The following is a 22,136-nucleotide window of genomic DNA, read 5'->3' on the forward strand; positions in this document are numbered from 1 at the left end:
ACATTTCCATCCAGCCAATCGGAACGCTCGAAGCTCACTTTGGGGACGCGCGTAGCGAGCGAAGGGCGGAGTCTATCTTGTCCCGGCGCCTGGGACTTGGGCATCTTTCACTCCGAGGCTGAGTTGGCAGCTCGCGTTGCACAGCTCGGACTTGGGCAAAACGAGACCCGCGGGATTAGAATGAATGGAGCGCGAGGGCCCAGGCACTTAGACCACCGCGAGCGGGTTCTCAAGTTAGGGGACACTTTCGAGAAGCAGCCGCGTTGCGCCTTCCACACTCTGCGCTGTGAGTGGGGGACGACTCTGGGCAAAGAAGAGGGATGCTTTGTCTTTGGGGGGGGAGGGTCAGAGGGATATGACACTCGAGTCACATACTGCTGGAGAATGGGGTGATCTGCACCATGGCCTGCATCTTTGGAATGAAATCTTAGGGAGTAGGTGGAGGCCAGGAGTTTTGGGTCAATCCTTAAGGGAAAGATTGAAGTGAGATCAACAGGCAGCCAAAAGAACTTCGTGGAGGTTTGTTGCTGGGATGACTGGGGAAAGGTTCTTATTGAAAGGAAAGCAAGGTGACAGGTAGGTGGGAGTCAAGGGCCTTGCTATACTATTATGATAACATACTCTGATAATGTATCTGGAAGAGAACGCTGTGATGCTGGTGGGAAGTTTTCTCTTCTGTTTTTACTTTGGATGCTGGAAGGTTCTTTTAGGTTATCTGACTTACCTTTTCTGAACCATTCCAAAAATCAGCTTTTAAAGGCTCTCCAATTTCATCCAATCCATGGTCCAGAATTGATAGTAAAGGTGTCAGAGGAGGTGTTTATTAGAAACATATTCCCTATGATTCCTCCTTTGGGTTTTTTCTTTGGTTATTTTTAGGAACTAGTTTTTGATCAATGATGATTCTCTTTTGTATTGTTAAGGTAGAAATGAGAACTCTCTGGTTTCCATAGTTAAGTCCAGGAGGGAAAATATAGCATTGTGATTTGGTATGTAAAACATTCATTCTTTGCATAACAGCTCTCACAAGAATTATAGAGCGGAAAGAAAACTGAGAACAGTAAAAGCATAACCTCTTATATTTCTGTTGAAAAATGTATTTTTGCCACTTCCCTTTCCCAACTTTAGGGTCTACTCACTGACCTCTTTCAGTTATTCTGTTTATAGACTGTTCAAATTTTTTTTAACTCCAAGCTGTTTCATGCTTAAATAAAAACATACAATTAAAGCGAATTTTGAGGGGCTAGAATGATAATACAGCTGGTGGGGTACTTGCCTTGCATACATCCAACTTAGGTTTTATTCCCAGCATTCCATACAGTCCCTCAAACACTGCCATAAATGATTCTTTTGTTTTGTTTTGTTTTGTTTTGTTTTTGGGTCACACCTGGCAGCGCTCAGGGGTTACTCCTGGTTTTATGCTTAGAAATCACTCCTGGCAGGCTCCAGGGACCATATGGGATGCCGGAATTCGAACCACCATCCTTCAGCATGCAAAGCAAAAGCCTCCTTGCTATCTCTATGGCCCCATGAATGATTCTTTAGTGCAGAACCAAATGTAAACCCTGAGCATCGTTAGAGTGCACCCCCCAAATAAACAGAAACAAAAATTCTCATTATGAAATTTTTTAAATTCTAGCTAGCTTAATTATAGTAAATCAGTAAATGTCTAGGGAATCAATAGGCATAAACTGTATTTACATTTTATAAAAGGATTTTTACTTAGCACAATAAGCTATCCAAAACTGAATGGGATAAATGGGTAAGCTCTTAATCAATGGCCCTTTTTTATTCTTCTTTCTCATACATTATTGTTCAAGGATCTCTAAGAAAATGGTAGCTGTGCAATTTCTCTTCTTCAGTCCAACAGTGTATAGGCCTTATTTTGTTTCTAATTACTTTCTCTCAAACATATGTATCTTTGCCATTTACTTTTCTGGCTCTGGCATGTAATAGTACTAGTGTCATTTTTTCACATTATCAGGTTTACAAAAATGTGTTCAAGGATATATTTTTATATAACATGGGCATAGACAGTGAGTGATGAAAACTATGTTCTAGGACATTTGGCTTTCACACAAAGTAATAATACTCATATCAATATTTTTATGTGCAGAGGTAATTATGATTACCTTACTAACTACTTTGGTCAAACCTGCATGTGATTTATGTCCTGTATATTTATATGTAATGTAACTATATTCTCTCTGCCTCAGTTTTTTTATATATATGTAAATTAAAAAAAGAATAGCCACATTTTTGAGTTTTAAAAGGATTAAGTAAGATAGTATAAACAACTTAGAACAATACTTGTTACAGATTAAATAATAATCACCATTTTCCTTGATGGGTAACAATTAAATGTGCTTTAAAAGTGCCAAGAATGTAATTTATGGGGCTAGAGTGATGTATAGGCGCCTCAATGGCGAACCTATGGCATGCGTGCCAGCGGTGGCACACGAAGACCTTGCAGCTGGCATGCGGGAAGGGATCCGCAATTAAGATATGTGGCGTAGCTGGAGGCGAGTGTGCCAGTGTCTGCTTTGCAGCCCACCTGGTAACAGGGACGGACTGGCCATTGGGGGGACCGGGCATTGTGTGGCAGTTTGGACACTCGGACTCAAATAGGTTAGCCATCACTGGATAGGGAGTTTGACAACCGACCAGAGTTTGATCCCTGGCATTTCATATGGTAGCCAGATCAATACCAGGAGTAATTCCTGTGGGCAGAGAGGCAGGAATAAGCCCTGAGCCCTCTGGGTGTGAATCCAGAGCCAAAAATGTAATTATCATATATACTGAAAAGGCATTTATTTGTGCTTAGCAACATAACCTATCAGGCATATGTTAGGAAAGTCATGGGATGTTTTGTACATGATAAGTTAAATATTTTAGCAACATGTGCATCACTGGCTAGAAATGTTTGAGTAACAAGACTTATTAAATAAATTTTGGGCTTGTTGAGTTTTGTAAAGTTACATCCAGATAAGGAAATAAACATAGCAACTTCAAAATTTATAAATGACCACTTTTTGCTATCGCAAATGATGCCATTTCTCCTAAAGTGGTTGTTTAGCTTTATATGAGCAAATATTATCAGATACATTAAAGAAAGATAGGATTAGTAGATAATTTTCAGTAAATATTTTTTCAGTATTGAAGAGCTGTGGGCTTAGAGTTAGTTGAATTAGCAGAAATCCCAGGATGTTGATTTCTAATAACAGTGAATTTGTTTATATGTAAAACTCTAGCCAAACTGGTCAGATTTTTAAGCAATTCATAAAAAATTAAGTGAAAAGTAGAAAATGTTTTCTGTACTTTATCTGTGGAGGTAAATGACAAATCATATAAAGCCCACAAATCCATGTTGGATTTGGCTCTGAGACTTAACAGGATAAAGACATAAGCTTCTCATCAACTGCCAGTGACTAGGCTGTCTGATTATATGGAATATGAATGATGTTTATACATATCCAAATGGCTCTTGGAAGAAAATAGATCTCCTACCCCTGCTTTGCATAATATAGATAACTATAAAACAACACATGAAGAAAATTCAGAGACAGTAAATAAATGCTAAAATTGATGGCATACTTTCTAAACCAACTCCTTTGTTTAGAGGTAAACAAACTTGTCTAAAATCTTAGAAAATTATTACATTTGGCATTGAAACAATGTAGAAAGCAGGAAAATAGAGATTTAAAACATTCTGTAGTTCTATAACTATAGTCAAATTCTTGAAGTTCAAGTTGTAGTTTTTGTTTACTTTTTGAGTGACCACACCTGGCAGCACTCAGGAATTACTCCTGGCTTTGTGCTCAGAAATTACAGAAATTACTCCTGACAGGTTCGAGAGACTATGGTATGCCAATTATTGAACCCAGGTTGGCTGCTGCAAGGTAAATGCTCTACCCACTGCGAAATTGCTCCTGTCCCAAAAGTTATAGATTTTTTAAAAGCTCATAATTAAACATTATTTAATTAGCAAGTGGTAAATAAAGTTGTTATCCCTAACATAAAATTAGAAATTAAATAGAAAAAAAAGGAAATTAAATAGATTCAGGGGCCAGAGCAGTGGTGCAAGCTGTAGGGCATTTGCCTCACATGCACTAACCTATGACGGATCATGGTTCAATCCCCCAGCATTCTATATGGTCCCCTGAGTCAGGAATAATTTCTGAGCACATATCTAGAATTAACCCCTGTGCATCATTGGGTGTGGCCCAAAAACAAAAACAAAATCACTCCGAAACTGAGGTCCATCCTAGGTGCCTGCAAGGTGAACACCCTACTGCTTGTACCACCGCTCTGGCCCCAAGATCACCACCTTTCTGAGCAGCACCACATGCTGGTCCTAATTTATCTTCACATCCACACAGCTGTACCAAGATCACCTGGATTATCCTTCTTCCAAAAACATATTGTTAAGTGATGATATAAAGAAAATAATTTATAGTGGTGAGTGCAGTTAGAGCACTAACCATTCTGACAACTACCATGGCAATGATCATGAGTGAGAGAGGGAGAGCAAGAGAGAGCATGCATGAGAGAGAGAGAGGCAGAATATCTGTCCTAGGCAAAGAGTTGGGGGGACATGGGGGACATTGGCGATGGGAAAAAACTTAACTATAAGCATTTCTATTTTTTTTTTTTGGTTTTGGGTCACACCAGGCAGCGCTTAGGGGTTACTCCTGGCTCTATGCTCAGAAATCCATCCTGGCAGGCTTGAGGGCCATATGGGATGCTGGGTTTCGAACCACTATCCTTCCGCATGCAAGGCAAATGTTCTACATCCTTGCTATCTCTCCGGCCCCAACTATAAGCATTTCTATAACCATGGTGCTTAGACAAATTATTTAAACAAATTGAATTAAGAAGAATAAAACATCAGTTGTAGTGAATTTGACTTTTGAAATATTTTGTTTAAAAGTCGTTATGCTAAGAATTACTTGTAAATACCTAAAATAAAGGATTTTTTTAGAAAGATCTGAAAAATTAGTATCTAAATAAATTAGAAGCTAGAGTTTAGAAAGATAGCTCAAAGGGCTAAAGCACATGATTGCTTGCACAGAGAATAAGGAATTTTGAAATAGGATTTAGATTGTAAAAGAATGAATACATAGAGAAAAGTAGAAGGCAAGCTATAAATAGTTGGATAGTTCCAGATTTTTGTTGATTGAAAGCTATTTATTTGTCCTTGGCAAAAATGGAGATAACTCTGAAAGCTATATATAAAAGAAGACATTGGGATTAGCTGTCAGCGATGAAGGGAGGATATTTAGAGGACTATTCTATTGATGAGTGAACCTTGTAAGGTAGCTACAATTAGAAAGTTGAGAACATTTTAAGAGCAAGAAAATATGTTACCATGGGCACTCATATAGACCATGATGATTACCCAGGAGTTTCATTGTTTCATCAGCTTGGCTTGAGCTGCATCTTTTCTAAGACTAATGGTGAAACTAATCTGTTGCTTACACTGCAGTGGTTGTGAGATGTGATATGTCTGCTAATTTTTAGAATTTATTTTTGGTTGTAAGAAAAGGATGTCATGGGGAGTAAAATTTTAGGATATAGCTATTTTTGTTGCAGAATTATATCTATATAATAAACTGGATTTGTATACTAATAACCTATATCATTTAATCACTGGATATTGAAAATGAGTTATGTCATCATATCTTATGCTCATATATTTTATATATAGATATTTCAGTATTGCTTCATCTAACAGAACTCTCTATATCTCTGCCTTTTTTAAGATGATTTCAAGCCTGCCTCTATTGACACTTCCTGTGAAGGAGACCTTGAAGTTGGAAAAGGTGAACAAGTAACAATAACTCTGCCAAATATCGAAGTGAGTATTTCTCCTCTTCTCTTCCCCTTCCTCCTTGTCTTCCTCCTCCTCATCTTCCTCCTTGTCTTTCTTCTCCACATCCTCTAACACATTCTCTTCCTCCTTACCCACCACCTCCTCATATTTTTGTTTTGGGGTCATGTTGGTAGTACTCAGAACCTACTTCTGGCTCTTTGCTCTTGGATCACACCTGATGGAACTCAGGAGACCATATGTGGTGCCGAGTGAGACCATATGTACTGCTGGAAATCAAACTATTTATCTGGCCCTGAATTATTTCTATATTTGACTAAAAGAATTTTGGGAGCAGGATTTATACTGAATTAAAATAAAAATGACTGCACTATTCATATAGTCATAATTAATACATGCAACAAAGCTGAATTTTAAATTCTTAGGTAAAATAATCCTGTCCTTTTTAATAGGTCTTAAGAACAGTCGTATTAAATGATCTGAAATAATTAGAGATCTAAATGCATTTTATTAAATACTATTATAAGCCATATTTTCAACTAGGAATAATTATTTATTCTATCTTCTAGTTCATTCCTGTTATAACAGATATAGAAACATCTAGTGCTATAAGTCAAGGCATGTATACAATTTATGCAAAACATAAGTACAATATAATACTCAATCTGGTGGACTCTTCAAAGAATTCACAGAGATGTTGCTTTGATCTCTACTTTTAAGGACAAATAAAATTTCATCATGTAGAAGAAGACAAGAATTTTCTATGTAAAAGAAATAGTAATCAAAAGACTTTAATGAATAAGGAACAATAAGTTTGTGAACTAAATAAATATGAAATGATAGAATGATAAAAATCATTTATTGCTTTTGTAATGTCCATTTCTTCTTTATCATTATTTGTGCATAAGAAGGCTATTGTTATACTGTGTTTTTAAAAATACTTTCAAATTGTTAGTTGTTTGTACTGAGTAGATTTTTGTAATATTTTTCTTCATTTTTATAAAAACTTATAAAAACAAAAACTTGCTAGACTTCTAAATACTAAACATTTATAAATGTCACTAAGATATATTTCTCTATGTCATTGTTTCTCAACCCTTTTCCTACTTTGATCCATTTCTAATCTTGTTTCCTTTCTGTGACCTTTTTGTAAGGCCCCCTAATCTTGTGCTGTGCTCCCTGCCTTTACTTGTGTATTTTCACCTTGTTCCCCTTGGAATTTCTTGGTAGGTTCTGAAATAAAGTTGCCTGAAATAAAGTTTAAAATTTTGAATTTTTAAAGTAAAAGACTTACATGACATGATTTTGTTTTTATACTGTTCATGCTTTGTCCAATTTTTAGTGCTTCTTATCCTGTTAGATACATTGTGGGCTTCAATGAAAAAGTTCACTGCTTTGATTCCCTGCCAATGTATATTTTTAACCCACTTTGGAAATAGCCTACTCTATCCTTGGGTTTTCAATCCATTTTAATATGAACCCTAATTTTGGAGGAAGTGGACCACACCAGGTTACTTCTAGTGATTACTCCTGGTTCTGCTTAGAGAATATTTCTGGTTCTTTTCAAAGAACATTCCTGGCGGTACTCAGGGAACCATCCATGGTGCCAGGGGTCAAACCGAGATCAGTTGCAAATAAGTTTATCACCTTAATCTCTGTATATCTCTCTGGTAATTATGAGTTCTATTTTAACAGGTCATTATAGTTATTTAACTTTTATTTTTGTTTGTTTTTATTCTTTTTGGGGGTTGGGTGAGACCTAGTGAGGCTAGGTGCTATTCCTGACTCTGCTAAGGGAACTACACTCAAAGTTAAGGACAGATTCAAAATGGACTACATTCAAATTAAGTACTTTACCCTTGTGCTTGCCCTCTGAAACTTTTTAATAATTTATTTAGTCAATAATTTTTTACTGTTACTTAATAAACATTTTAAAAACTTCAATTAAGTACTATTGTGTGTAATGACTAGAAATTATTATTATTTTTGTGCCACAGCCGGTGATGCTCAGGGGTTACTCCTGGCTACAAGCTCAGAATTTGCTCCTGGTTTGGGGGACATTTTGGGTTGTCGGGGAATTGAACCGTTGTTCGTCCTGGGTCAGTCATGTTCAAGGCAAACACCCTACCATTGCGCCATCTCTTGGCCCCTAAAAATTATTTTTGGCTTGTTCTCTCAGCATGTTTTCTCTTTCTGCCTTTTTTTACTCAGGAGAAGCCTATGTTCTCTTTTGAACAAGTTCTCTCTTCTGCTGTGGATTGAACCTAGGTTTTGTGTGTGCTCCTTGTAGTCAAGATAGCTGATTAGATGACTTGAGATGTTACATGGATTGAAAATAGCTCCTATTATCCTCCTGACTGAATTTTGTTTTGATTTTTTTTTAGTGCCACACCTATGATGGTAAGGGTTACTTCTGATTTTGCATTCAGGAATGAGTTCTGGTAGTGCTTGGGGTATCATAAGAGATGCCAGGGGTTGAGTCCCGGCTGGCCACATGCAAGGCAAGCTCTTTACCCACTATGGTATTTTTCCAGCCTCTAACTGAATTTCGATGATAAAATTTCAAGCAATAATAATTAACTTTCTACACAGGGTTCAACTACACCAGTAACTGTTTTCAAAGGTTCGAAGAAACCTTATTTAAAGGAATGTGTTTTGATTATTAACCATGATACTGGAGAATGTCGACTAGAAAAACTCAGCAGCAACATCACTGTAAAAAAAACAAGGTATGTAGTTAATGAATCGATTTTTGTTTTTGTTTTGTGGCACATCTGGCAGTTCTCGGGGGTTACTCTCCTGACTGCACTCAGGAGTTTTCTCCTGGCAGCGTTCTGGGACCATCTGGGATTCCAGGAACTGAACCTGAATCTTCCCCATACCAGGCGTACTACTGTACTATCTCTCTGGCCCGTTAATGGATATATTTTAAAGAAATGCATTAAGTAACATTAATGGCTACTTCTGTAAGTACAAAAATATTTAAATATTTTTCTAAGTTTATATTTGTGGGACTTCTTAGCTTTTTACTTCCTCCCTTACTATGTATCAAAGCTTAATTTTGTTTCTGTGTCTTTTCTTTTTTAAACAAATTTTGTTTTGGAGCAATACCTAGTTATGCACAGGTCTTATTTCCAATTCTGTGCTTAGGGTTTACTCCTAGCATTGTTCAGGTGACCTTAATGCTGGGGAGTGAGCCTGTGTCAGCTGCATGCAAGCAAACATCCTGCCTACTGTACTACTCTAAATATTTTTATATAATTATTTATACTTATTATTCTGTTGAGTTGCTTTCACAGAACTGGACTGAAAGTATTTTCTCCAAACTAGTTTTATTGTTAGTAAAAATTATTTTTGAGCAACTAAAATTTATAAGACACTAGAAAAGAGGAATTTCATATATAAATTCTGACCTCAAAACTAATTTAAGTTGTGAGGCCGGAGAGATAGCATGGAGGTAAGGCGTTTGCCTTTCATGCAGAAGGACTATGGTTTGAATCCTGGCATCCCATATGGTCCCCCGTGCCTGGCAGGAGCGATTTCTGAGCATGGAGCCAGGAGTGACCCTGAGCACTGCCGGGTGTGACACCCCCCCCAAAAAAAAAAAAAAAAACTAACTTACGTTGGATAATGCTATTTCCTTTAAAGGTTAGTAAGAGAACATAGCTACCTCAAATCCTTTTCTGGAAAAAGTTCTGATAAATTATAATTTAAGAAAAGGGACTTTCTAGAAGTTATATTAATAATATAGACAGAATTGCTTTAAGAATTTAAGGAAGGTGGGCCCGGAGAGATAGCACAGCGGTGTTTGCCTTGCAATCAGTCGATCCAGGACCTAAGGTGGTTGGTTCGAATCCCGGTGTCCCATATGGTCCCCCGTGCCTGCCAGGAGCTATTTCTGAGTAGACAGCCAGGAGTAACCCCTGAGCATGCCGGATGTGGCCCTAAAACAAACAAACAAACAAACAAAAAATAGAATTTAAGGAAGGTGCTTGCTTTGGCAGCACATATACTAAAATTGGACCAATACAGAGAAGATTAGCATGGCCCCTTTGCAAGGATGACATGCAAAGAATTTAAGAAAGGCATAGATTATGATTATTTGTAACATTTATGGAGTCTTTATTGTTTGTTTGTTTTGTTTTTTGGTTTTTGTGGCTTTTGGATCACACCCGGCAGTGCTCAGGGGTTATTCCTGGCTCCAGGCTCAGAAATTGCTCCTCGCAGGCACAGGGGACCATATGGGACACCGGGATTCAAACCGATGACCTCCTGCATAAAAGGCAAATGCCTTACCTCCATGCTATCTCTCCGGCCCCTATGGAGTCTTTATTGATATACCTTTGAGAAGAGGTTAATAAGATATTAAAGCTCCATCCCCAAACATACCTATTGATAAGGTATGTTGTGGGTGTTAATGAATATATAATTTCCAAAATATAACAATATCAGAGAAATATCTTAGAAGCTCAATTTTTAATTATCCCTTTCTCTAACATGTGCTTTTTATTAGTAGAGAATTTAGAATAATACTAATTTTATTAATCAGAACATGATAGTTGGTGGTGAAATATCTGACTTATTTGGGACAATGAACAAAAGAACTTGAATGTATATATTTTTTGGGGTTTTGAGCCACACTCGGTGATGTTCAGGGGTTACTTCTGGCTATGTGCTCAGAAATTACTCTTGGCTTGGGGGACCATTTGGGACACTGGGGGGATTGAACCGTGGTTCGTCCTAGGCTAGTGTGGGCAAGGCAGATGCCTTACTGCTTGCATCACAGCTCTGGCACCAATACACACACACACACACACACACACACACACACCCATATTTGGTTTTGGGGTCACACCTGGCAGCGCTCAGGAGTTACTCCTGGCTCCACACTCAGAAATTGCTTCTGGCAGGCTTGGGGACCAAATGGGAAGCCGGGATTTGAACCCTGTCCTTCTGCATGCAAGGCAAATGCCCTACCTCCAGCTATCTTTCCAGCCCCCAATTTTTAAATATTAAAGCTTTGGGGTTTTTTGGGGCCACACCCAGCAGTTTTCAGGGGTTACTCCTATCTGTTCTCAGGGGTCATTCCTGATGGTGCTCTGGGGATTGAACCTGAGTTGACTTTGTGCAGGGCAAATATCCTACCCATTGTGGTATGTCTCTGGCCCCTAATTATTAAAGTTCTTTTTTAACTATTGAGCATATTGAAGTTTTTAAATCCCATATTGTAGTATTTTTAAAAAATCTTTACTTTTTAGTTTAAAAATATTAATCCCTACCAACTCCCCCTAACGCAGACTGTTCCTTGAAACCGGGCCTAGGTCCAAAAGTATCCCCAATGCAAGAACTCTTCCAAGACCTCCCTGCCGCAAATTTTTACCAATCTGAAGAAGGTCAGGGGATGTGTTAGGAAGATGCCTGGGAACCCACACACCACAAGAAAAACCCAAAAGACAATGGGAAAAATTGTACTTCCAACATAGGCATAAAACCTGTAATACACCACCTCTTTACCTGCTCTCCCCCGTATGTAAAGTAGTCCTCTGCACCACTTTGGTCCCTTAAAAACTTCGCTAACTCATTTTATTTTATTTTTTTCTTTTTGTTTGTTTGTTTTGTTTTGTTTTTAATTTATTTATTTATCTTTTTTAAATGATTGTCCTACATATATATTAGTGAGCACATACATTTTTAATTCCCTTTTTTTTCTTTTCTTTATTTCTCCTCGTTTTTGGGTATGTGACCTGTTTCGGTTATCCCATCAGTCCACCCACAAATACACAGACATTATAATGTAGCACCACTTCCCCCTGCAAAGACACACTAAGTAAAGGGGAAATCTTACATATAAAAAAAAAAGAGCTCCTATCTACTAGAGATAGGAACTCATAGTTGTTTACAATATAGGGATATCTCCTGCCTTGAAAATATGTCATGTGGAATCAACTTAGACCTCAGGTGATTAGATACCATTCATCCAGCCTTGAACCCTTGATCCCCGACATAGAAACGGCACAGCTCTTCACAACAGCTGCAGGAAACAAACTCCATCCGGGACAGCCTAGATACGTCGGGACCAACAACAAGGCCCAGCTCTAACATGATATCCTGACAACGAGGAAAATGCGAACATCTGGACCTTAGAGCAGATTAGCCTACCTTACCAATTAACGACAAGACAAAACCAGAAGTCTTGGCACCCTTTGGTAGGTCCAAAAACCAAGATCGGGATTTGCAGATGACTGGCTGCTAGAACCACGACCAGACTGTATACATCTTGGGACAAATAAAAAAGCCCTAGTTTAGGGTTTGAACTATGACCTGCACAATAATCATGATGCCCAGTCCCAAAGGTCCGGCAGAAACAATTGTAACGGAATGGGGCTTTTGGAAGCACAAAGAAAGACGCTATCCTAGGTGCCACCCTAGGCTCAGTGCAAAGACCAAGATCACCAACCACAGAAGATGGATTAAAATGACACTGAGGTAACAGAACCTCTAGAACCACAAAGACTGACTTCATCATAAGTCCCACCTCAGGATCTGTGCAGATACTGAGACCTCTAAACACAGAGCAGAAGTCTTCCACACACCAAAAACAAAACAAAACAAACAAACAAACAAACAAAAAAACACCACCGGGAAAGTAAAGGATCCTGATCCTGAGCAAAGTCTAGAGTTGATCCCATGACAGTATGCTCCAAGGACGGAGAAACCCCATATCTCTTAGGCCAAGTGAATTCCTTTTCGAATGACCCCAATATTTACTGTGCCAGGGCAGGAGGGAAAAAACAAATACAAAAAAGCACAAAACCTTGGTTATTTTTTATATAAATATATATATTACCTTCATTTATTATTGTTATTATTATTTTTGATTTACCTATCTATTTTGGTCGATTTCTCTGTTTGGGTGCGATTATTCAAAGTGTTGTCCCCAATTATACTTACTTTTTTTTCTCTCTTCCTTTCTTCTCTTTCGTTATGTGCTATGCCATGTTTCTCAATTCAAGATCATGGCGTGATGTTTGTTTGTCTGTTTTTTTTTGTTTTTGTTTTTGTTGGTTTGTTTGTTTTGTCTGTTCTTTGAGGTGCTTATCGATATAGCTGGAGCCCTCACTGGATATTTGATACTTCTTTTGGTACTAGTGGAGTGTTTCACCTTCTTTTTCTCCATCTCCCAAATTGATGATGAGAGCCTTTAGAAGGACTCCGCCCATTTTCAGGGTATTAGACTCTTACCCCAGTTTATCATTTTTCTCTTTTTCAAACAAAACCACGCAACTTGAACTAGCTAGTCCTGCCTCCAGTTAGAGGGGGAAATAAGGGAGGCATCAAGACCAAACAGGTGCAAGACTACTAAGTAGTGGGTTGGATACAGAGGGGACCACATATTCTAGCCGCCCTGGGGTGAGGGAAAAGGAAATGGGAGGTAGGACAGAAACGGAGGTGTAGGGAGGACAATTTGGCGATGGGAATCCCCCCTGATTTTATGTAAATATGTACCTAAAATATTATTGTCAGCAATATGTAAGCCACTATGATCAAAATAAAAATTATATTAAAAAAATAAAAATATTAATCCACCAAACAAGCTGAATAAGGTGAAATAATGTGTGGAATTAAGAAAAATGCATGTCACAATGTTTGAGGGTAGAATGAAGAGTTGAGAAATACTTTGTGAAGGAAGAAAAGACAGGATTTATTGACTTTAATGAAAGAGGAAAAAAAAAATATTATGCTTAAGAATGTTGAAAGGAAAAACTATGAATCTCCTTTAGTAACCTATCTTAAAACATTGAAGTAATTTTAACAAAAATGGTAATTTTATAATTTTATGACTACTTAGGCATGTTCTTTTAGTAATTTGTATATGTGTTATCTTTCACTATCTTTTTGAACTATATTTTGTCTAATGGACCTGTGTACATGCCTATTATCAGAATGAATTAATGAATTATTATAATGAATTAAATTTATGCTTTAATTTTTGTTATTTTAAACTATTTTTAGGCAAAAACTTAAGTGTTCTATTTCAATACTTCACGAATTTGCGTGCCATCTTGCACAGAGGCCATGCTAATATTCTCTATATTGTTCCAATTTTAGTATATGTACTGCTGAAGTGAGCACCAATTTCAATACTTTGTAAATTAAAATTGCTTTTGTATTTGCTATTATTATTCACTTGACTTAATATTTTTAAATTTAGAGTTGAAGGAAGCAGTAAAGTTCATTATCGTAAAGAACAACAGCAGCAACATATGTGGAATTCATCTCCGACTCCTAATTTTGTAAAGCATTCTCCATCTGAAGACAAGATGTACCCAACATCTCTGATGGATGATATCGAAAGAGGTAAAAAAAAATCTAAGTACTTATAATGTGGCCCCCCCCCCAAAAAAAAAGAATATCAGTGTATGATCTCTGTGAGATATAAAGAAGTAAAGTATCAATGCAATGCTAAGTTTTCAAGAATGGGAGTAGGATAGGAGCAGGGCCAAGCTGGGTTCCAGGTTCCCTTTCAGGGATTCTGACCTGGAGGAGAAATGATGAGGAAATATTTTTAAATAAAATATTTTAAATGGGCTTTTAAATTCCTCATAAATAGTTTCTTAGAAATTAGTAGATTCAAACTTTATTTTTACTCAAAATTATATTTTGAATTTAATCTTTCTATTTATTTCCATTTTATTTTTAGAATTGAAGGCAGAAGCTAACCAAATGGACCAGATGAGTAGTTGTGATAGCTCATCAGATTCTAAAAGTTCATCATCTTCAAGCAGTGAAGATAGTTCCAGTGACACAGATGAAGATAGTCGATCCTCTTCTGATACAGGGAATTGTATCACAGGATATCCTACTTTGTCTACTGTACCACACCTCAGGACTCCTGATATAGATGCTAGTCATTATAAATATGAGAGCAGTGACCTCCTAATGAATACTTTAAGTAAGTCTGCTCAAATACATGTAATTAAAAAAGAAAGAAATCATAGTGAAACTATAGTGCTAATTATCTAAGTTTGGATTTTAAAAATTCTCTTATTCATTTTATACTGTTACCATTATATTTTAATTGAATCGGTCATTTTCTTTTGACTCACATATCGTATTGTTTTCTCTTTTAACTCTAGATAATTTTCTATTTCCTCTCTTCTTGTTTATATATTCAACTGAGCTAATAGAAATCCATAAGGAGTTCCTTAAGGCTTATAACTAAGTTCTTTAACAATTTACATTTATTTTTACTTTATAGAAATCAGCCAGGGCCAGAGAGATAGTAGAGTTGGCAGGGTGCTTGCTTTGCATGCAACTAATCCAGGTTAGATTTCAGCACCTCATATGCCCCCACCCCTAAGCACTGCCAGGAGTAATCCCTGAACAAAGAGCAAATAGGAGGTCTGAACATTGCTGGTGTGGCCCCCCAAAACAAAATCAGTATATCTATCACAATCAAGATTTATGTATAGATTGTATATTTACATTTCTGATCCAGAAATTTGAACTTTAGACACATTATCTATCATATTCATTGTCATATTTTAGTGAGCAGCATTCAAAACTAATGTTATCCCAAACTACAATTATTTATTTATTTATTTTGGTTTTTGGGCCACACCCGGCAGTGCTCAGGGGTTACTCCTGGTTATCTGCTCAGAAATATCTCCTGGCAGGCACGGGGGACCATATGGGACACCGGTATTCGAACCAACCACCTTTGGTCCTGGATCGGCTGCTTGCAAGGCAAACACCGCTGTGCTATCTCTCCGGGTCCGAATGACAGGATTTATTTAATTCTCAATGTATCATGGCAAATTGAATCCAGCAACACATAGATGACCACATGTATCCCATAGAAACCAAGCTAGTTCAAAATACATAAATTAATTTGTATATTATATTACATCAACAAAAAGAAAAATTTTGCACGTTCAATAGATGCTGGAAAAGATCTTGAGGAAATCTAGTATCCCTTATAAAATTTTTAAATAACTAATCACGACAAATACATATAACAAATCAACTGTTATCATTTTAAGTGCTAAAATATGAAGGTACTTCAAAAGGATTTCCACTCTTCATCACTACCTTCAACATAATTTTGAAGTCTTAGCCAGAGCAGTTAGGCAATGAAAAGATATAAAAAAAAATTCCAAATTAGAAAGATATAAGTTGCTCTTTGACATAAATAGAAATTCTTAACCTTTGTAAAATAGTAAAAATTCAGGAGATAGCTTCAATGTATGTTTTGCATACTGGAAGCCCAGTTTCAATCTCTGGTAACACATGTTTTCTCAAGCACCATATGGAAATAGCCTCTGAACACTACTAACTGTGGTCCAAAAGTAAAAAAAAAAATTAAGGAAGCAAATGATGTCTACTGAATGGTTTTTATTTTCATATGTAGAATATGATTATTCAGACTGGCAAAAAAAAACTCAGTGAAAACTATGTTGTTTGCCTGAGGAAAAGAAAAGGATGGTGGGAAGAATATAAAGAGCTTTTTATTTTTTTGGTGATGCAAGTACTGAAAATTGTATGCATTCATAAGTATGAATGTTTTACATTGTAAACTAAGGATAAATTTTGAGCAAACTTCTCTTGTTAGGTATGTTTAATTTCAAAAGTCCAATAAACAATATAAAATATTTTAATGTAGTTAATGCCAGAACACTAATATTACTGATATACAGGTAAATCTTATAAACTTATTAGAATTAGATTATAGAATCTTATTTCATATATAATAATTGAATATTAAATTTAATTATTTTTACACCAGCAGTGTTCAGGGCTTACTCCTGGCTCTGTACCTAGGGATTACTCCAGGCAATCTCTGAGGGCCATCTGAGCTAAGTTCATAAAATTCTTTTATATCATAAATCAGTGATAAGTCAATAAAAAAGGAAACCACAATGAAATTTAAAAGATTAATGTAAAACAACATAAAAATATAAAATATAAAAATAATATATTTGGATATGTAACCAAAGTTGGTACATACAGGAAACATATAACTGATATCTTCAGACTCAAAGCAGAGGAGGAAAATAGTATAAGTTGGAATAGAAATCATTGTAATTATAAAAAATATTTCTAGGCACTAATAAAATGAAAAGCTATCTCAATAAAAACTAAAAAAAAATCAACCTCTGTCAAAGACATGAAAAAAAGGTCCCAAGTAATATTATAAATGGATTCATGATCCAATATGCATTGTTAAAAATATTATTTTACAGAAATTTTATCCATGTTAATTTGACATAGTTTATAGAAAAAGTGCAATTTACTTGACTTGATTCAAAGATAAATTGAAAATCTTGGAGAAATGAGTAAATATATCTTTTTCTACTTTGTTTTTCCTCACAGAGACAGGAAATCTGTTTACAGATAAATTTTAACAGCTCTCTAAGGGACAAATATTTTAAGCTTCTACAAACTGCTTCAGAAAATAGAGAAGACAAAAAACTAACTCAATCTTATAATTCAAAAAGAAAATTAATATTAAACTATCTAGACAAAAACTATTATAAGTCAATCTCATATAAGAATATGGCTAAATAAGGAGCTGGCATGTGGCTAGAATATTGCCTTGATGTATGAAACCCTAAGTTTTGACTCCCAAACACCAACCCTAACTAGTGACCCAGGTTTGACCTAAAAGCAGACAAACAAAATTACTATATAAGTTAGCTAAATCATGACCAAATAAGATCAAAAAATTGTAAGATGTGTTCAATAGCCATAATAGTATCAATATGATTTCCCATATTAGCAAATAGAGTAGTAAAGCCATTATCATTTTAATAATTTTTAATTTGTCAAGTAAATTATTATCAATACTTATTAATTTAAAATTTTAATAAAATCTTAACTTAATGAAAGTTTATTACAAAAATCAAAGCATTACTACTATTACACTCATAAAATACAAGCAGCATTCCTTTTGAAGTCAGAAACAAATATAACTATGATTTTATTGTATTTAAAGTTACATACAATGCAATAATAAAGGCTTTAGAAATGACATGTAAGAATTTGAGACAGGAGGCAAAATGCTCCTTGCATTTAAAATTCAAAGAAATCAACAAACTAGAGAACAAAATGAAAGAATTTAGAAGTATTGTGAATACAGAAATAACATGCTGAATTAAATAGATACCTTATTACACCAGTATTAACCATTTTTTAAGTGAAAAAAATTTTGTCATCCCCGGAAATGCTATGAGGTTACTCCTGGTTTTGTACTCTGAAATCACTCCTGATGGTGATTTGGGGGGCATAATAGGGTGCTAGAGAGCGAACTTGTATTGGCCATACGTAAGGCAAGTACCCTACCTATTATTCTATCACTCGAGCTCATAAGTGAATCTTTTGATGTATTTTATTCCAACTGCAGTTTTTCTTTTTTTTTTTTTGGTTTTTGGGCCACACCCGGCATTGCTCAGGGGTTACTCCTGGCTATCTGCTCAGAAATAGCTCCTGGCAGGCACGGGGGACCATATGGGACACCGGGATTCGAACCAACCACCTTTGGTCCTGGATCGGCTGCTTGCAAGGCAAACACCGCTGTGCTATCTCTCCGGGCCCCCAACTGCAGTTTTTCTAATGAGAGAAAATCTTACGGTTACTGCAGTTATCTCATATCTCAGCCTTTCTCAGTTTTGCCATAATTAAATTTGTTTGTTTTATTATTTTTTTATTTTTTATTTTTTGAATTTTGGTTTTTGGGCCACACCCATTGATGCTAAAGGTTTACTCCTGGCTATGTGCTCAGAAATCGCTCCTGGCTTGGGGGGACCATATGGGATGCGGGAGGGGGGGGGGGAGAATCAAACCACAGTCTATACTAGGCTAGCGCTTGCAAGGCAAATGCCTTACCTCTAGCTCCACCTCTCCAGCCCCTATATTTAAGTTTTTCTTTTCTTTTCTTTTCTTTTCTTTTCTTTTCTTTTCTTTCTGCTGTACTTTGTGAGGTCAGGGACAAAATCTAGGGCTTTATACATTTATTGAACTATATATATTCTAGCATGTTTTTAAGTTCCATTTACCTCCTTGAAATAAATTTCATGCATATCTGTGAACTAGAAACATAAATTTGTAAATAAAATACTTTGATGTAATAATAAGGAGCCAGAAATAATTTATACTTATATAACATATATTGAAATTTGTAACTGTTGAAAGATAGCGATGCCAGAAAACAATGAAGTAGTAATTTCTTGATATTTACTTTTAATTAATACATTTGGAATCAAGAGAAGCAAGTTAACAAAAATATTATTTCATCAATAATTTTGCTTTTTAATTAACTTGTTAACATAAATATTAAAAATCACATATTTGAATGATCATAGAATTGCAGATACAAACAAGTAGTGAAGTCCGATAGTGCTGTTCAAATATAATAAGTAATGGTATTCTGATTTACAAAATAAAAGGAAAGAAAAGAAAACAATTTCTAAAATTTTAAAAGCAACTAAAATTTATCTCTTAGTTTTCAGGATTGTTGTAAACATGCAAGTTACTTTAAATTCTAAATGTAATTGAACTTAAAATGTGTACCAAAAATGCTTTTAATTTCTAAAAAAAGCAGTTAGGTTCTAAACTTAAAATACTAGGCAGGTTTTCCCTGTCCATATTTGGGAATATAGACTAGATTGAACTTTCAACAACATTTAACTCTGTATCTCATGGTGATTTAATTAAAAAACAAAACAAAACAAAAGACTGAACCCTCCTTTATTGTAGGACTTTAAGTACTCTGAAACTTCCCTTCCATTATCTACAAATCCTGCCAAGCCACCTCTTACCCAAATACTTATCACATCTTCTAGGGGGCAGTATTGCTTCATGGAGAACTAGATAGCATTGGCTATGCTAACTTCTTTTATCGTTAATTGTCGTGTAATTGAAAGAATTTAATTTACTAATTATCTCACACTTAGAAGATAATATTCCATCTCTCTTCAAAACTAATGGAACATTTCAGCTAATAGCATGATGAAACTCAACATGATGTTTATTAAGAAAAGTGAAACAGCATGTCATTTCACACTTTTATCTAATTGAAAATCCTTACATTGTGCTGTAGTTATATATAAAATAGAAATGATAAAATTGTCATAAGAACATAAATAAAGAACTTTGCCGAGTTCTTTATCAAATGATGTAGTTAGTTCTAGAATTGGTGCGATGAGCTTAGAAATACAGCTGTCTTAAATATAGTATTGCTTAAAAGTCCTCTTAAATTTGGTAATAACCAGACTATGTTCTATTTTGTTGATTGAGGGGTACTTCTTAAAAATAAGAATCTTTTAAACTTGTAATTTACTATCTAAATTATCTTATTAACTTTTATAGCTTCAAAATCTTTTTTTCTTCTGTTTTTTTTTGTTTGTTTGTTTGTTTTTGGGTCACGCCCGGCAGCGCTCAGGGGTTACTCCTGGCTCTATGCTCAGAAATCGCCCCTGGCAGGCACAGGGGACCATATGGGATGCCGGGATTCGAACCACCGTCCTGCTGCATATAAGGCAAATGCCTTACCTCCATGATATCTCTCCGGCCCCCAAAATCTTTTTTTCCCAACTGTTATCCTCTTGAGTTTCAGAATGTATATTGAATTGTCTACATATCACATACTTGAATGTTTTCTCAATGTTCAAGAATTTTAAACATGCTCTTTAAAAACTAACATATGATTTTCTTCTCTTCCTGTACTTCTCAAATCCTTAAATAGCATAATAATCATTTAGATCGCAAACATAAAGGGTCATTTTTACTTTTTACTTTTGCTCAAACCACAAATTGAACGCTTGTACAGTGTTGTTATCTTTATCTTCAAAGTATATTACAAATATAACCAGTCAACATCATCTCTCATCTGAACCACCTGAGTTAAGACAATATTATTTCTTATGTGAGAAACTGCAGTAGCCTTATTCATGATTTCCTTGACTTCTTATTTCTCCCACCCCATTTTAGCTTATTCAGTAATATACTGAGTGTTTAGAACAGCTAACTGCTTAAAATTTTTCAGTGAATTACTACTAAATTTTAAATAAAATATTTTGTTTTTCATTACTCCAAAAGCTTGGTTTTCTAGGTATCAGTTTGATCTAATGTCTTGCTATTCTTTTTCTCTTCATTTTGCTCCAGATACAGTAGTTCTTCTTGCAGCCAGATAAACACAATAAGTATGCATCTGCCTTGAGACATTTATATTTGCATTTCTCTGAGAATGAACAGTTCCCCAATTTTCTATGCCAGTGCCTTTCTACGTTTAGATTTCTCTTCAAATATTATCCCTCAAGGAAATCTTTCCAAGTACTCTATCTGAAATGCCAATCACCACTCTACTCATACTCAAATTTAGCATTAGAGTGTCTGTTTATTTGTTTGCTGTTTGTTTCCTTCACTGGAATATAGTACAAATGAATATAATCACATAGATAAATTACAAAAGTATTTAATGCATTACTTTCTTATTACTCAATGTATTTGCCACATTTTAAGTAAAAATTATTTAAAATTATGTAATTATTTTTTATTCTTCAAGATGATACAATCTGGGATCCAGAGCTATAGTAGAGACAGCAGGGTGCTTGACTTATAAACAGCCATCTGGGTTAGATCTCAACATCCATTACGGTTCCCTGAGCACTACCTGACGTGTAGCTTCTCCCAAAAGAGTTTGATCTAATTTATTGATTTAATTAAATCAGTGATACTAAATAAGGTTAGTACTAGTATAAAAATGAAAATGAATGCCCATATCAAAGCTTTGCTAAAAATGATTGCTTTTTCTTTATAGTTAGTGTAAATTACTTTGGCTTCTAATCCTATATATTTGGCAATCTGATTATTAATGACAATAAATAATAAAGGATCATATTTGGAGTTTCTTTACATAAAGTTCATATTATTAAAAATAAATATGTTGAATATTAAAATATTAAATATTTATTGTTTTTTTTCATTTTAGGAAATGATTTGCAACTGAGTGAATCAGGAAGTGACAGTGATAACTAAAGAAAAATTCATCTATAACAAGACATGTGATACTTCATTGTATATCAATAATAAAAATTTCTAAGACAAAAGAAAACATATCAACTTTCCCCGGTTTTTTGAGAGAACTGATATGCATCACTCTTTAAGTCTAAGATAGGAATTTGATGGTTTAATATATTTTAAAAATTATATATACTACATTTGTTCTAACCAAAATCATGTTATATACTATATCTTAATACATATATATGTATATTTGGAAGGGTTTGGCCACACCCGGTGATGCCCA

At 35.4% G+C, this 22,136-nt stretch overlaps 1 protein-coding gene and 2 non-coding genes across 3 annotated transcripts; 2 read left to right on the forward strand and 1 right to left on the reverse strand.

Moving 5' to 3' along the window:
* Window positions 1-180: 180 nt before the first annotated feature.
* Window positions 181-21,865, forward strand: EAF2 (ELL associated factor 2). Its single transcript, XM_049785931.1, has 6 exons — window positions 181-286; window positions 5,763-5,857; window positions 8,423-8,559; window positions 14,043-14,188; window positions 14,532-14,783; window positions 21,819-21,865. Exons 1-6 carry the CDS (start codon window positions 181-183, stop codon window positions 21,863-21,865), a joined length of 783 nt encoding a protein of 260 aa, XP_049641888.1.
* Window positions 9,819-9,926, forward strand: LOC126026825 (U6 spliceosomal RNA). The gene has a single exon (XR_007502039.1). It is a non-coding gene; the product is annotated as a U6 spliceosomal RNA (small nuclear RNA).
* Window positions 13,858-13,963, reverse strand: LOC126026885 (U6 spliceosomal RNA). The gene has a single exon (XR_007502085.1). It is a non-coding gene; the product is annotated as a U6 spliceosomal RNA (small nuclear RNA).
* Window positions 21,866-22,136: the final 271 nt, after the last annotated feature.

The sequence above is a fragment of the Suncus etruscus genome, chromosome 13 (genome assembly GCF_024139225.1).
Source record: "Suncus etruscus isolate mSunEtr1 chromosome 13, mSunEtr1.pri.cur, whole genome shotgun sequence".
Lineage (NCBI taxonomy): Eukaryota > Metazoa > Chordata > Mammalia > Eulipotyphla > Soricidae > Suncus > Suncus etruscus.